General features: G+C 45.3%; 2 protein-coding genes across 4 annotated transcripts in view; one reads left to right on the forward strand and one right to left on the reverse strand.

Moving 5' to 3' along the window:
* Positions 1-15930, forward strand: part of LOC310754158 (protein ATP1B4-like) — an 82987-nt gene that overhangs the window by 26101 nt on the left and 40956 nt on the right. The window contains exon 1 of one of the 3 annotated variants that reach the window (XM_083595735.1): positions 12412-13616. The exons of 1 other annotated variant lie outside the window; for it this stretch is intronic. The gene's annotated coding sequence lies outside the window, so the exon portion shown is untranslated. Of the gene's footprint in view, positions 1-12411; positions 13617-15930 lie in introns of those variants that run through there. One more of the 3 variants, XM_083595734.1, reaches the window with a different exon arrangement.
* Positions 30-15930, reverse strand: part of TMEM255A (transmembrane protein 255A) — a 31634-nt gene continuing 15733 nt past the window's right edge. The window contains exons 3-9 of the mRNA XM_083595753.1: positions 15092-15154; positions 12328-12417; positions 9479-9541; positions 8508-8596; positions 5278-5437; positions 3998-4141; positions 30-2006 (exon numbers count right to left, since the gene is read on the reverse strand). Of these exons, the coding sequence (XP_083451879.1) occupies positions 1848-2006; positions 3998-4141; positions 5278-5437; positions 8508-8596; positions 9479-9541; positions 12328-12417; positions 15092-15154 (768 nt within the window). The 3' untranslated portion in view covers positions 30-1847. The remainder of the gene's footprint in view (positions 2007-3997; positions 4142-5277; positions 5438-8507; positions 8597-9478; positions 9542-12327; positions 12418-15091; positions 15155-15930) is intronic.

Consider the following 15930-nt stretch of genomic DNA (forward strand, 5'->3'; position numbering starts at 1 on the left):
TAAATTCATTAAGGTGTTTGTTTGTTAAAAAAAGCAGGAATCTCCGGCCCACTTCATACTGTGGTGGACTTTGCAAATAAGGGGAGAGATCTGTAAGAAGACACAGTGTATACTCACTAAGGATCTGTGGGGTTTTTTTGGGGGGGGGGGACTTGCAATTATATACATACCTGCTTCAAACATTTGAGTGTTCCCTATTAAGATGTATGAGAGACTACAACATAAAGTGTAAACCAGACCACGATTTCCTAGGATTTGTACAAGCTGAGGATTCTGCATGCAGAATTGTGTGTCATTTGAAGCTGACTATGTAAGCCTATGAATAATGCAGGCATGCAGTCTAGGTCTAGCTGCACAGCTTAGAGACAGTTAATGTTAGCCTCAGTTCCTGATCACCCAAGAGTCCCAAAATGGCTACACCGAACACTCTCTACTTGAGGGACTCCAGTGGTGTGAAGACAGGTGGGGAGCCGCCTCTTCTTGTGGAGGCTGAGCTGCTTGCACTATTTAAATCCCCCTATTTGTGTCAGTTTCACAGGGAGCCGGCCTTATAATGAATCATAACAATGGTCCATCTAGCTGAGGATTGTGTGTACGTTGCCTGGCAGCAGCTCTCCAGGATTGCAGGCAACGGTTTACACAGTGATGCCAGGGATTGAACCTTGGAACTCCTATATGCAAGGCAAATGCCCTACCACTGAGCAGCAGAAGCAGCCACTGCGAGTACGGAAGACCTCCAGCTGCAGAACTGTAATATAAAAATGGGGTGTGGAGGATGAGCTGTAAGGGGTGGGCTTTGGCACCCCCTTCCCACATCTCTTACATGTGTTTGTTTACATGCAGAGTGCCTGAACACCCAAACAGGGCTTATGTTGCAACAAATGGTGGAAATCCAGTGCTTGAAGGTGCTAAGCAGCTTAATTAGCATCCTCTTGCAAGGAAAGAGGGGGAAGTTACATTTGATCATGTGCATCCAGCCAAACCGTGTGGCTTTTGTGCTGTTTACAAGAGCAGAAAATATTTGGCATAGCACCTATTTTTTTATTGTGGCTATATTAAAAACCTAACTAGGAAAATAAAGGCCGATTTATATGTATCCATCACCAACATATGTAAAGATAAAAAGTAGTGTGTGAAGCAACCTTTGTTTTTCTACTGTGAGGTAATGCTCACAGAATGTCGCTAGGTGTCAGTAGAGTACCATTTGCCTAACAAACAGCTGCACCTACAGTGACCTTCAATTCCCATTCAAAGGCCTATTTTCAGTGTGCAAAATTAAGGCTTCATATATCTATTATTATTATTATTATTATTATTATTATTATTATTATTATTATTAATTCCTCCTACTAGTCTAGAGCATTCATTTCATACACTCAAGCTCTTGGGTTCCTCCTTTAAATCTTCACCGTCAGCTACATTCCACTCAGCCCAGCAATTTTGTTAAAGAGGAGAAAAGGAATTAGGAACCCCAGTTTATCAACACCTTTTGAGAAAAGCAGGGTGTGCCTGACTAGCCACACAGCACTTTCAGCAATTTTCTCAAAGTGACCAAACCCTCAAAGCAACAAGTCCACAGCGGCCAACTAATCATGATGGATTTTGAAGAAGCAAACAGAGCAAGACTGCAGGTGCTGAATGCAGGATTTGTCCCTTCTTGCTGCTGGCACTTAGCATCAATTTGGCCTAGGCCTGGTCTATGGGAAGACTGTTGCAGGTTTCCCCTATTTTAAATGGATTATGTATGCTATGTAATAAGTGTGCCCCCTCTCTCTTCCCCACCCTCCCTCCAGTACAAAAAGGTTTCACAATTAGCCCCAGTGGCACAGTTTCTACCCGCCCTTCCTTCATGGCGTGTAAGGTGGTGGCTTTTCAAAAGGTGGAAAATACGGTGGGGAGTAACGAGGAGGAGCAGTAGGGGACCAGACGTAGCTTGGCGACGGCGACAGCGATAAAGGATCGTCAGAAAGGCCAGATGGTGTGGAGGCCGGGAAGACACTGGAATGCTGCAACGAAAGGGAGAGAGGTGGCTTCAGCATAGAGAAAGCTGCCTCAAGCACAGCCCAGTCTTTGGTCCTTCTAGTTTATCATTGTCAACACCACCGTGGGAGATGGAATCCTAGTTCTGAGAGCCAAATGCGGATTCTAGGCCCCTATTTCTGGCCCTCTGGCCTATTTCTCTACCTGGGCAGGCCTCCCCAGCCCAGGTGATACCTCTTACCTGAGAGCCACTGCCAGTACTGAGCTAGGTGTAGCAGTGATATGACCTGGAATTAAAACAGCTTCCTAGGTCATGCACTTCTGAACTATATACAGTGGTACCTTGTTTTGAGTCCAGGATCCGTTCCAGAGCCCCGGACGCTCGACAAAAGGGATGCTCGATAAAGCGCCATTATGCGCATGCGTGCGGAGTGGTTTGCGCTTCTGCGCATAGAGTGATTTAGCACTTCTGTGCATGCACAAGCGGCAAACCCGGAAGCAACCTGTTCCGGTACTTCCGGGTTTGCTGCGGACGTTCGCCGAAATGGACGGTCGACAGAGTGGATGTTCACAGAGGTATTACTGTATATAAATTCCTGCTTCATAGAATTGTAGAGTTGGAAGGGATCACGAGGGTCTTCTAATGCCCTGCAATGCAGGAATCTTTCTGCACGATGTGGGGCTTGAACCCACCACCTTGAGATGAAGCGTTTCATGCTCTGCTGACTGAGCTATCCCAGTAGCCCAGTTTGAGGTCCTTACAAGAATTCCACCCATGGCGAGGCGCTGGTTGTTACCTTTTACGACCTGGCTATGAGGCATTTCAGGGAGAGTTTATCTTTATATCGCTTCCCCTGCTAGGGCATGTTGAATTTTTTCAGCTTTTGAATTCCAGAATGAGGGGTGCTAAAAAGTTGTAACATGGCTTGGGAATTCAAAAGATGTTTTGGTTAAATTAATATAATTTAGTTTCGCTTGGTTAAGTAAAAATGTGTGTAAAATTGCACAGAAATCATTAAAAGAGACTGTCAAGTACTTGCAGTTATACTGTATGTTTATATTATTTGTATTTATTTTTCCTTTTGTTCAGCACTTCCTGACATTTTCGGAAGGTAAAATTAGAATTCTTTGGTTTTCCGAAAGCAGTTTATGTGCTTCTCCATCAGGCACAGACTTGCCAAGCTAAATGTTGTCCAATCACAAAACTAATAGCAGATTTGAATTCCTCACACCCCCAAAACACATATTTAAGACTTCAGCTTACTGAAGAAATTTGTAAAAATTAAGTTTCATGCCCTACTCCCCCATGTCAGCTTCAAGGACCAACTTGGTGAAATATGAAGATCATCACAGGAAGAGGAGGATCAATTTACCCCAGCAGTGAAAACCCTGGTGCCCTCCAGATTAGAACTATAGAATCCAACTCTGGGCAATACAGGAATGTTTTGCCCAACGTGGGGTTCAAACCCACAACTCTGGGATAAAGGCTGGAACTACATCGATCTTTTAAACATCAATAGGACGATATTAAAAGTAACGTTCTATAACGTTTAACATGCATTCCCTTTGCCAGCACCCTCTGGTGTCACATTTTAATAGCACATTTTAAACGTTATAAACCATGAGAGTAGATCTGCCCAAAGAGTCTCATGCTCTACCGACTGAGCTAAACTCCCACCATTCCTTGATTGTCAGCCATATCATCTGGGAGCTGATGGGAGTTGAAGCCTGAAGGCCCACAGGTTCTCTACAATTATACAGGCTGAAACTGAGCAGAAAAGTGAAATGTGTTTCACCACACCTGCAAAAAAACAAGGTAAAATTTGGAGCCAGGAACAGAGGCGAAATGGCAGCAAGACGAAGGCAAAATAGTTTTCTCTCCTCCAAAAGATGGAACATAAAAGATTGCATAGAAAAAAGAGGCAGTTGTAACATAACTGCTTGATGGCGCACCCCCTCTGTAAAAAAAGCAGATTGATCTCTTAAGTAAGCACAGCAGCCATTTGACCCAACATACCTGGAAGTCATATGCTGAATACGGTGGCAGGTGAGGCGTGCTGTGGTAATATGTATTGTATGACGTCACCTGGGGTCTCGAGTAGTAAGATACAGTGGGCCGTGCATTTTCAACTGTGCAGTTTATAGCAGGAAGTGAGGGAGTCTATGAACACAATGGAAAACGGAAAACTCACTTAGCTTGTGGTCCATTTATTCAAATGGCCAGAGGAGATCAGAATACTGCAAGAGAAATGGGAGAAGTACAGATCTTGCCTGTACACTACGATCTACCTCAGGGGTCCTCCTCAAGTGTCCTGCTGTGGGGAACCTCCTGGCCATGGGCCTTATCTAGCCTGAGAGGCCTTCTCATTTGGGCAGCTGGGCTGCTCTTCCCAAACCACACCCACCAGCCCCACCCCTGACATCCTATATGACATCAGGTAAATTGCTGTAAAAAGCAGGGTTGAAATATCCCTGTGCATCATCTGAAATGGGAGAAGCTCCGTCCTGGTTGGTTCAGGTGTGTAAGGAACTCTCCTCTGCACCCAAATCCTGCAGAATGTAAGATTAGATCCCTTTGCCCATTAGCTAATGGATGGGGGAGTTCAATCACCTTTACTCTGTGGGCCAACTCTGACAGGTGGGTGGGACAATCTACCCGAGATCAATAGGATGACAGAAGATGGAAAAGATGTGTAGTCACGCTCACCTGTTAAAGCTGCCTGCGGGTGGGAGGATATAATTATCTGACTTGCCAAGCCAAAAAGATTCCGCACCCATGAGTTTGGTCGTCATGCACAAGAGACATGGCCTTTCCTATAGTGGCTCCGAAAACTACGCAACACCTTCCTGATGGGCTTGGACCTTGCCACTTGAATTCTGGCATTTAGGGAGGCCACAAAGCCTTTCCCACTTCATGGATGCTACCAAAAAATGTCTCGTCACCTTTAACTGGTGCCCACCCAAAATTGCTCTGGTCTCCAGAGCAGCTTCTCATTTTTAATCTCTCTATCTTCTGCTGTGTCTATTTCAGTGTTTCCTAACCTTGGGTCTCCAGCTGTTTTCAGACTACAGTTCCCATCATCCCTGACCACTGGTCTTGCTAGCTAGGGATGATAGGAGTTGTAGTCCAAAAACAGCTCAAGGCCCAATGTTGGGAAACACTGGTCTATTTGTACTATTTGTCTCTTATTCCTTTGCACACCACATGGTGAGCACATAGCTCTAAAAAGTGGCACAACACACTTGAAATAAATAAAAAATTCTACTTGTCTATGTTTCCTATGGACATCCTCTTACCATATCTTTAAAGCCTCCTAGGATTGCAGCGGTGATGATCCCGAGAAACAAGCCCACAATGTTCAAAATGGTTGCTGACCAGAGCAGGTGGTAAAGGTGAATGATATCTTGGCAGCTGCTGACGTCAATGTACTCGTAATAACCACCGGAAATCTCCACTCTGTTCAATCCAAAGAAAGGCAAAACATTTTTCAGAAAGGCAAAACATCTTTCAGTAGATAATCCTCATTTTGGGACACCTTTCTTAGAGGGACGTAAGAACATAAAAGAGTCCTGCAGAACTACTGTTTGGGGGGCAGGCAGGTATGGGGGTCTCCCTGGTCTTGAATGGGGTAACTGTGCCCCTGAAGGACCAAGTGCGCAGCCTGGGAGTCATTTTGGACTCACCACTATCCATGGAGGCGCAGGTTAACTCTGCGTCCAGGGCAGCTGCCTAGCAGCTCCATCAGGTACGTAGGCTGAGACCCTACCTGTCTGCAGACTGTCTCGCAAGTGTGGTGCATGATCTGGTTATCTCCTGCTTGGACTACTGCAATGTGCTCTCTGTGGGACTACCTTTGAAGGTGACCCGGAAACTACAACTAATCCAGAATGCAGCATCTAGACTGATGACTGGAAGTGGCCACCGAGACCATACAACACCGGTCCTGAAAGACCTACATTGGCTTCCAGTACGTTTCCAAGCACAATTCAAAGCATTGGTGCAGACTTTTAAAGCCCTAAACGGCCTCGGCCCAGTATACCTGAAGGAGCGTCTCCACCCCAGTCGTTCAGCCTGGACACTGAGGTCCAGCTCCGAGGGCCTTCTGGCGATTCCCTCAGTGAGAAGTGAGGTTACAGGGAACCAGGCAGAGGGCCTTCTTGGTAGTGGTGCATGCCCTGTGAAACGCCCTCCGACCAGATGTCAAGGAAATAAACAACTATCAGACTTTTAGAAGACATCTGAAGGCAGCCCTGTTTAGGGAAGTTTTTAATGTCTGATGTTTTGTCATGTTTTTAATATTCTGTTGGGAACTATCCAGAGTGGCTGGGAAAACCCAGCCAGACGGGCGGGGTATAAATAAGTTATTGTTATTGTTATTTGGCCAAAGGCCCATCTGGTCCTACATCCTCTTCTCATAGATGCCTGTGGGAAGCCCGCAAGCAAGACCTGGCTGCAACAGAGCTCTCCCCACCTGTAATTCTCAACAATTCATATTCAGAGACCCCTTGCCTCCAACCGTAGAGGTAGATTTAAGCCATAGCAGTTAGCAACCATTGGCAGAACTACACTCCTTCACAGAGTGCAAAGTTAAAAGAATAGGATTTGCTGTCACAAGTTGTGTGGTGATGGCCACCAACTTATATGGGTTTTAAAGGGGGTTTAGGCCAATTCATGGAAGATAAAAGTTATCAATGATTACTAATCAAGGTGGTTAAGTGCCATCTTTAGGATCAGGAGGAGCATGTCTCTAGATAACATTTGCTTGAGATGGAGAACAATGGAAGATGGTTTATTGCCTTTTGTGCTCTGCATCTGTGCTTCCTAGAGGCACTTGACTGCCTACTGTAGAAAACAGGGAGTTGGATGTGTTAAGCCAGGTATGGGGAACAACTGGCCTTCCAGATGTTCCCAAACTACAACCCCCATCAGCTGCAGCAAGCATGACAAAACGCCAGGGTTGATGGGAGTTTAATTCAGCAAAATCTGCAGGGACAAAGGTTCCCCACACCTGATATAAGCCTTGGTCTTTTCCAGCAGGGGTTCTTCTTATATCACTGTATCATTTTCTCTCCATGGTAAATTTATAGTATTTCAGGAGGGCCTTTGGGGACCAGTTAGTCTTTCTGTTGCAAAAAAAAAGGAGTCCATTGTGGATTTTTCTGCTGCTCTGGTTTCAGATGGCTGTGATTGTTTAACATTAAAAACATCTATCTAACAGGGGTTTTTTTTGCACTTTCAAGTGTTCAAATCTTTTCACAAACATCATTTAACTGTAATCCTTACAACAACCTTGTAAGGTAAATCAGTGCTATTTTCCCCATTTTGCAGATGTGGGGAATAAGGCAGATGACAACGCTGCTAGTCTCTGGTCACTTAGTGAGTCCACAAGTTTGAACCAGGGACTTTTGGATCTGCAGCTCAGGCTGCAACCCTATAACCTAGGGGTGGGGAAGCTTCTTGGGCCAGATCTTTATCTCCCTCTACCCTGTGGGCCAACTTTGACAGCACCAGTTAATTACCTAATGTCATAATGATGCTTACCCAACCTTGGTAGGTTGCATTAAACCCTCCTGGCTTTAAGTAAACCACCAAGAACAGTAAACAGAAAAAGGTACAGAGGGACAATCTGACTTTGCAGGCTGCCAGCTGAATGACATGACCCACTAAAAGTTATCTCTATAGCACAAAGCTCTGGCCTCATTTGCACTTTACACTTAAAGCAGTATAATGCCACTTTAGTCATCGCTTGCCTCTAGGAATCCTGGGACCTGTTGTTTGTTAAAGGTGCTGAGAGTTGCAAGGAAACCCCTATTCCCCTCACAGAACTATCATCCCCAGAGAAGTCTAATAAGCAATCCCTTTCCCCAAAGAAGTCTGGGAAGTGGAGCTCTGTGAGGGGAATAGGGTTCTCCTAACAACTTTCAGGGACGTGGGTGGTGCTGTGGTCTAAACCACGGAGCCTCCTGGGCTTGCCGATCAGAAGATTGGTGGTTTGAATCCCCACAACGGGATGAGCTCCTATTGCTCTGTCCCAGCTCCTGCCAACCTAGCATTTCAAAAGCATGCCAATGCAAGTAGATAAATAGGTACCACTGCGGCAGGAAAGTAAACGGCGTTTCCGTGTGCTGCTCTGGTTTCGGTGTTCAGTTGTGCCAGAAGCGGCTTAGTCATGCTGGCCACATGACCCAGAAAAACTGTCTGCAGACAAACGCTGGCTCCTTCGGCCTGTAAAGCAAGGTAAGCGCTGCAACCCCAGAGTCATCTGCGACTGGACTTAACGGTCAGGGTTCCTTTACCTTTACCTTTTAACAACTCTCAGTGCTGTTAACAAATTACATTTCCCAGGATTCTTTGGGGGAAAGCCACAGCTGTTTAAAGTGGAGTGATACTGTTTTAAATGTATAGTGCAGATAGGGTCTCAGCCTGAAACAACTCCTTCATACTCAAGACTGCAGGATTGACCCAGGGGCTTGAGCTCCCCCATTTCACTCTCTGCCTACAGGTGAGGCTTTTCCATGTCACTCACCTCCCACAGTTGTAGAGGTCGCAGCAGAAGCAGGTGTTGCCTTTGATCTTGGGCGTGCAGGGGCTGCGGTGCTGGGGGTGGCAGACTGCCTGTTTGAACAACAGAGACAGGGCTTACAGAAGCTGAAGACCATCTCTTTCTGGAATTGGCAGGTTTGCTCCTACAGCGTTTCCAGAAGCCTGTTTCTGATTTGTACCACTTCTGCTTAATTGCAAGTGCGAGAGCATGCGTCTGAATGCTCCCCCGCCACAAACAGTAAACAAAAAAATGTCACTACAGACCTTCATCCCTAGCACATCAAGAAGATATCTTACATAAACTATTTCCCCTGAGAGAAACTTTTCAATATGCACTGATTTTATTTTTTAACACAGAGGAGCATGTGCTTTCCTCCCCCTGTAGTCGTGCACTCTAGAAACATCATTTTTTGTTTATGAGAACAAGATTTCTGAAGGGCTGGAAAAGTTTGGTTCCTGCAGACCAGACAGGTGGAGTATTTGAACAGGCAACGTTAGAGATCAACAAATCTGCCAATTTGGGTTTTTCTCTCTTCTCATTTTTCCAGTTCAGTTCTCTGTGTTTCTGCATCCTGTTTTTTTTAAAGTCCTCTCAAAAATGTAGTGCAATTTTGTCCTAACATGCACATTTTTGTAGACAATTTTGTCTAATATACACATTTTTGCAAAGCAATGTTATACATTATTTCTGCACATTTTAAAATGCACACTTTCCCTTAACATGCACATTTTTTTTACACAATTATTTGGTTGGAGAATTGCATCCCAACATTTGGAGAAGTGCAGATTTCTAAGGATGGCTGTGTTTCAGTTTGTGTATTGTTTTAGAAAGGATGAATTAGGTAGGTTTGCATTAAAATTCCAGCCAAACTGCATTTCTCCCCCATTTATCACCCAGAATTTCCTGCTCACTCATGTTGCAGAAACTGAGGGAGCAGGAACACAGTGACCCACCTCTGGCTGAGCTGTACTTTTGGAATAGTAGTGACATCGTCCTGCATACAGTGGCCTGAGATCCTGTTAAAAAACAAAAGATAAGAAAAATAGTAGGGTAGAGTTTAAAAAAAATGAAAAAGGAGGAAGTGAATCAACCCTGATATATTTTTTTGCTGAAACAGTGGGCAGATGATCAAATTAACCATATTTTCAGACATCCTACCACCTGCTTGAAGGAAGCACAAAGGAAAACGACACCCAGTAGTGCACAAGAACATAAGAACAGGCCTGCGGGATCAGGCCAAATTGGTTGGTGGAGGGGTAAGTGCCTACCCCTCCAATGGTGGTGCTGAAAGGGAATTCCGTTAAAGGAATCCAGGGGCTTGCCATCCCTTTCGTCCTAGTCCCTGGCTTCGGACTTGGGCCGTGCAAGCCCCAGGGGGCATGTGGGTGACAGATGAGAGACTGATGCCCAGCTTCATTTCTCCCCATATGGTTCTCCCATACTGGCTTCCGCTGGAATCCGGAGGTCAGTTCTGTCCCTGGGGCAAGGACAGATAGTCATAACCAATGCCTAAGCAACCACTCACGTGTGTGTATTTAAATAAAGTTGTGGCCAAATTCATGCCAAAAACCTTAAACAAAAATTGATGTGTGAAGTGTGAGTTACTGGGGTGGCCTGGGGGACCTCGATGCGCAACAGGCCAAAGTCCACCCTCCTGAGTGCTATCTGCAGCTGCTAGGGTTCGCATATGTCCCTCTTTTTCCAGGACATGTCCTCTTTTTCATGAGTGTGTAAAATGAGAGTCGCCATAGCGATCCACAGTTGAAAGTAGAAGTCGGCAAATGTGTCCTCTTTTTTTTTTTGCTCTTCAAAATATGGCAATCCACAACACTACAATACCACTAAGCACTATAATACCATTTTAAACAGCCATGGCTTCCCCCAAAGAATTCTGGGAGCTGTAGTTTGCTAAGGGTGCTGGGAGTTTTTTGGAGACCCTGCTATTTCCCACACAGAGCTACAACTCCCACAATTCACTGGGAAAAGGTACTTCCTCCATTCTCAACCTCTTTTTTATCACTTTGAAAAGCTCTTTGTTTGGGCTTTTATTGCAAATTACAGCCTCCTTAATGGTTAATATCAGGAAAAGCCTCTGCAGTGCCCTTCAGCCAAGCAAGAGATAAGTGCAATAGCACCCTCCTCATTGGAGCTCCCCAGCAACAGATACCTCTGATACTGGAGTACTCTTGTGGGACACTCTTATGTTATAGCAGAACAAAAGTGGCACAGAAACAACAAGGTAATGGAATATTTGTGGTTTGAAAAATGTGAGAAAGGCAGCCTGATATAACTAGCATGTTTAGCTCTAGTTAATGCATGAAGGGGGACGTGGGTGGCGCTGTGGGTAAAACCTCAGTGCCTAGACTTGCCGATCGTCAGGTCGGCGGTTCGAATCCCCGCGGCGGGGTGCGCTCCCGTTGCTCGGTCCCAGCGCCTGCCAACCTAGCAGTTCGAAAGCACCCCCGGGTGCAAGTAGATAAATGGGGACCGCTTACTAGCGGGAAGGTAAACGGCGTTTCCGTGTGCTGCGCTGGCTCGCCAGAGCAGCTTTGTCACGCTGGCCACGTGACCCGGAAGTGTCTTCGGACAGCGCTGGCCCCTGGCCTCTTAAGCGAGATGGGCGCGCAACCCCAGAGTCGGACACGACTGGCCCGTACAGGCAGGGGTACCTTTACCTTTACCTAATGCATGAAGGAGTAAAGACTGTTGTTCCTAGAAGTGACCAGGTCACTTCCGCTAACTTCCTCACACAAAGAAAAGCTGGATTCTGCATCCCAATGCAAACTGATAAGAGTCTGTAGAACCCTGCATTTTATCCTGATATTATAACTACTTCACATAACTTATTTTTATTCTGCTAGTCATAGCAAGGGGCAAACTGCTATAGCAGGCACTGACTTCACCCCCCAAATGCTAGAGATGTTAAACCTGTAGCTGAATGAGGTGGTAAAATAGGCTATACCACTTCTGTGTGTGTGTGTATGTGTGTTTGTGTCACATTTTGAAATGCTTTTTCCTCTACGATGAAAACAAAAACACACCATGCAAATAGAAAACCAGCAAAGCAGACTGGGCTGGGCTATCACCTTTCTCCCTGGTGTGTTAGGTTAAGGATTTTTTTTTTTAATTTGTAAGGTTTTTTTTTTTAAAAAAAATAGAAGGTAAGTGTTAAAAATTGGCACCTCCTCATCTGAAGCCTGAAATGGAACACCCTATGCTTCGAACCAGGGGACCAACTTGGGCCCCAGGATATGGATGGCCAGCACACCAATGTGACTTCATGACATCATGTTGAAATGTGATGTCATGACGCCCCGCAGCCTCAGAACCTGACTTCCAGTGGCACCGCAAGCCGGGTTCCCAGACCTCACAAGGCGTTGGACAGCATCTCCAAGGTCTCGGATGTGACTTCCTCTGCTTTGCAAAGCACTGGAAGTTGCATCAGGGGGCCTGCAGTGGGTGCTGAGCACCCACAACCAATTTTTTGTGCGTGCTCAGGCCCCGCTAGAGATGGCGCCCCTGCTGCCAACTCATTCCATTGCATGCATAGGCCAGGTCTCATGAGGTCCTCTGGACTCCCCACTGAGCAATGCCCACATGCTTTCAGGCATGTTCATTGGCATGAGGACTAGTGTCTGGCTTTTTAAAAGCAAAGCTGAGAATACCAAGAAACTGGATTCTGCATGCAAATCCTTTATTTTGTGCTTTCCCACAGCTCTTTCTGGCATGCCAGTATGCAGCCCTGCTCACAAGCGTGGAGGACGTGGCAACGCAGTCACATATCCAGTCGGCTGGTACTCACTATGTGCCTGGCAGCAAACACACCATCCACAATGGCACAGCAGAAGGCAGCGATGACGCCAAAGCTGATGAACACGATTGAAGCAACCAGCTGTGGGAAAAGAGAAAGCTACATGGTGTCATCTGCTTCTATATTTAAAAAAAAAATACAAGGTTTTGCCCAATCCCCAATTATATTTTCTGGAGTTGCTGATTTATTGATATACTGGCTGACAACTGCCTCTTCCTTTTTAAAGCAGGTTTGTATAGTTTAATAACCCAGATCAATCTGCTAATAGGAGCTAATGGTTAGATTTCTACCTCACGAAATATCCTTTAAAATATTAATGTTTGGATATAAATGACAAGAAAATCACAGTATTTTTTTTTAATCACATACCACAATACATCTATGCATATGATTCTTAAACACTCTCCCTCTCAATAAATAATTAATAAACATTCAATGTGTACACAATTTCTTATTTTCACGAAAAAAGCTATTGCTATTATTTAATATTATCATACAAAAATAGATTATAGTAATAAGCAACTACATTTTGACCTAGTGAACTCCTAGAACAGGAGTGGGGAAACTTTGGCCCTCCAAGTATTGCTAAACTACAACTCCCATCAACTCTACCAAGTCTGGCCATGATGGGAGTTGTACTTCAACAACATCAGCAGGGCCAGAGAGTTCCCCACACCTAGAGGTCAGTTTCTAATGCTGTTCATCCTTCTTTAGTTTTTTTTTTTAAGACATATAGGTAATCTACTCCCCTCTACCAGATTCTCAAGTCTTGTTTTATATCTTTGGCTAACGAGTCCCAAAGCCATAGTTTTCTTGATCAATCATCACTGCAGCTTGCTGTAGTACTTTTAATTGCTCACAGAGCTTTCTCAGTAAATCAATTTTTTTTAAAAGGCTTCCATGAGTCCTTGCTCTATGTAACACCTACAAATAATAGAGGCTCCCTTCAACTCAATGCTACAGCAATTGCCAAGGCGTGTGTGCAAAATGCTACTCTCTCAAGTTTGGGAGGGTTAGGACTGGAAGCATCATCCCAAGACTGTGGTTTGCAAAAGGGAAAGAGCCAGTGTCTTGAGCTGATGACAGAAGACAGAGGAATGGAATTCTGAAAGCACAACTCGGAATGCAAGATGGAACGGAATGACCAAGATTAGCTGATCCCTGCATGACTCCTGCAGCCTGGGCAACCGGCCACTGAGGAAGACTACTGGGGCAGCATCCCCTGGGGCTGCCAGGCCACTGCTGTTCCACCTGACTACTTCCTGATTACCTGCCCCAAGGTACTTGCATTATTACATAGAACTACTGCTTCTCCGTCACAACGGGTGGTTTATACAGTTTAAGAGAAGAGCTGTGGGTCAGGAAAATGGGAGGAGAAGGGAAGGGAAGCAAGCCAATTCAAGATACCGGCTGTTTCACGATGTTATTATTTGCGAAATAGTTATATAGTGGAGCTCCTGGAGTCAGTTCTGGGAAGAGAAGGGGCCTAGAAGTGACCGTTTATTTGATTATTTTGACATAACAGCAGAGATCGGATTCCGAAAGCTGCTTATGCCAATGAAAACCCCAGTAGAGATATATACAACCACTGGGGTTACACAGATGTCTTTCTTTTTATGTATGGCGGCCTCTTCAGGCCTGTGGCAGTTGATGACATAGTCTGGATTCTAGGCTCCTCCCTACAGAGCAGTGGTGAGGGACCTGTGGCCTTCCGAGATGTTGCTGGACTCCATCAACCCCAGCCGGCATGGCCAATGATCAGGGATGATGGGAGCTGCGGCCCAACATCTGGAGGGCTAGAGTTTCCCCCACCGTGGCTCCAGGGAGAGGGATTTGCAGGTGGACTCAGGGTTGGCCTGGCTGATCTTGAGGTTGCTAACCCACATAAAGCAGCCGTTCAACAGACGGGAGGGCCTTGCTGGACCACTTTCCCCTGAGGTGCAGCCTGATGGAACTGCTGCCAACGGAGGCAATGGGAAACTGATAGCTCTGACTAGGTCTGAGTTGAGTTGATGGGGTAACCACCTGGCTGGGGGCCTGGCTTTGCTCCCTGCTTCTCAGACCCATCCATCTGGGGAAAGGTGGTGGCCTTGTTTAAAGGTTACTGCCAGAGGGTCCACTTTTGGGGTCCAAGGGCATCTTGGCAAACCACAGCGAAGCACACAGCTCAATCTGTTGGCAACCTCTGGCTTGAGGCAATGCTGAGCTTTTTAGGAGAAGGGTTGCTTCTGCTTCAATGTTTTTGCTGTCTTTTATTATCTGCTGTTGATTTTTATTGCTATACATTGTATTTCTAATGCTTGCAAGTCACCCAGGAAATATTTATTGAGGGGAGGCTATAAACCTTTTAATAGATAAATACTTTGGTCTAGGAAATGCTTTGCAAGCAAAAGAATAGCTAGGTCTAGTTCTCAATACCTCCAGTTGAAAGGGTCAGGTTAATAGGTGGTTACCTCTTCAGACCTTGCAGAGCTGCTGCTAGTCAGAGCAGACATTACCAAGGTAGATGGGGATCAGAGGTCTAAGGTAGCTTCCAATGTGAATTAGGGGAATGCATGTATCTCAGTGACAAAGTACACCCTTTGCACTCAGAGGGTTTTGGGTTCAGTTACGGGTACCACCTGGTAGGGTTGGGAAGGACCCTGGCCTGAGAAACCAGGTGAACTGCTGCCAGTCAGTGTGAGCAATATTGAGCCAACATGACAGTTACGGTAACTTAACATGACAGTAACTTTACAACTGTTAACAAACTTACCATTTGCCTTTTATTTTCTATCAAATTTGATCCAATAATTCCAAGAAATGACCCAAAGCCAAGCTGAAAGGCAAGGTTTTAAAAAATGTTTTAGATCTTTTAGAAGCCATCCATTTTAACCATTTAGCACAGATGCAGAATTAGAAACCAGGGTTGGAGGGGGGGAGAGAGCACACATCACATATTCAGTCAGAAGCCTTAAAAATCTGAGGATTTTTTTTAAAGAAACAAAAAACCAGAATCACCAAAATATTGCAACAGTATTCCTGATTTTTACCAGTGGAAGTAAATCATGTAATAAAGAGGAGCTTTTAGAAATTAGGCAAAATGCATGCAAAAATAATTTTTAATGCAGGTTGACGGCAATAATGGAACAATGGTCTTACAAATGCTTGACATAACTGGAGTAGCCAACTGAGGCAGACTTCCAATTGAGTCAAGGACTTCTTATTCATACATTTCTTATGCTACCTGCTTAATAAATGCAGTTGGCAGGCACCACCAATCTCAGAGCCATCACATGGATCTGGCAGTAGCATAAAAACTATCCCACCGCTGGCAGAATTTTTGGTCTTTTTTCTGCACCAAAGCAACAGCTATTGCTACCCGTGATGCTGCTTCCACAGGAGGAGGAGAACAGCTTTAATCAGCCCAGCTACACAAGCTGCTGTTTACTGGGAACCCAGAAAGACAGGCATGCCAGGTATTAGGGGCAACACAGCAGAACAGAGCCAGGTGCTTGCCTCAAACAGCTCTTCCGATTCTCAACTTTGACCTCTGGGTGCAAGAGTAGGAAAGGATGAGGTTGTAAAGAAGAGGAGGATTCTGCAGACCTCTTT

This window comes from Podarcis filfolensis (genome assembly GCF_964270895.1).
Source record: "Podarcis filfolensis genome assembly, chromosome: Z".
Classification (NCBI taxonomy): Eukaryota; Metazoa; Chordata; class Lepidosauria; order Squamata; family Lacertidae; genus Podarcis; species Podarcis filfolensis.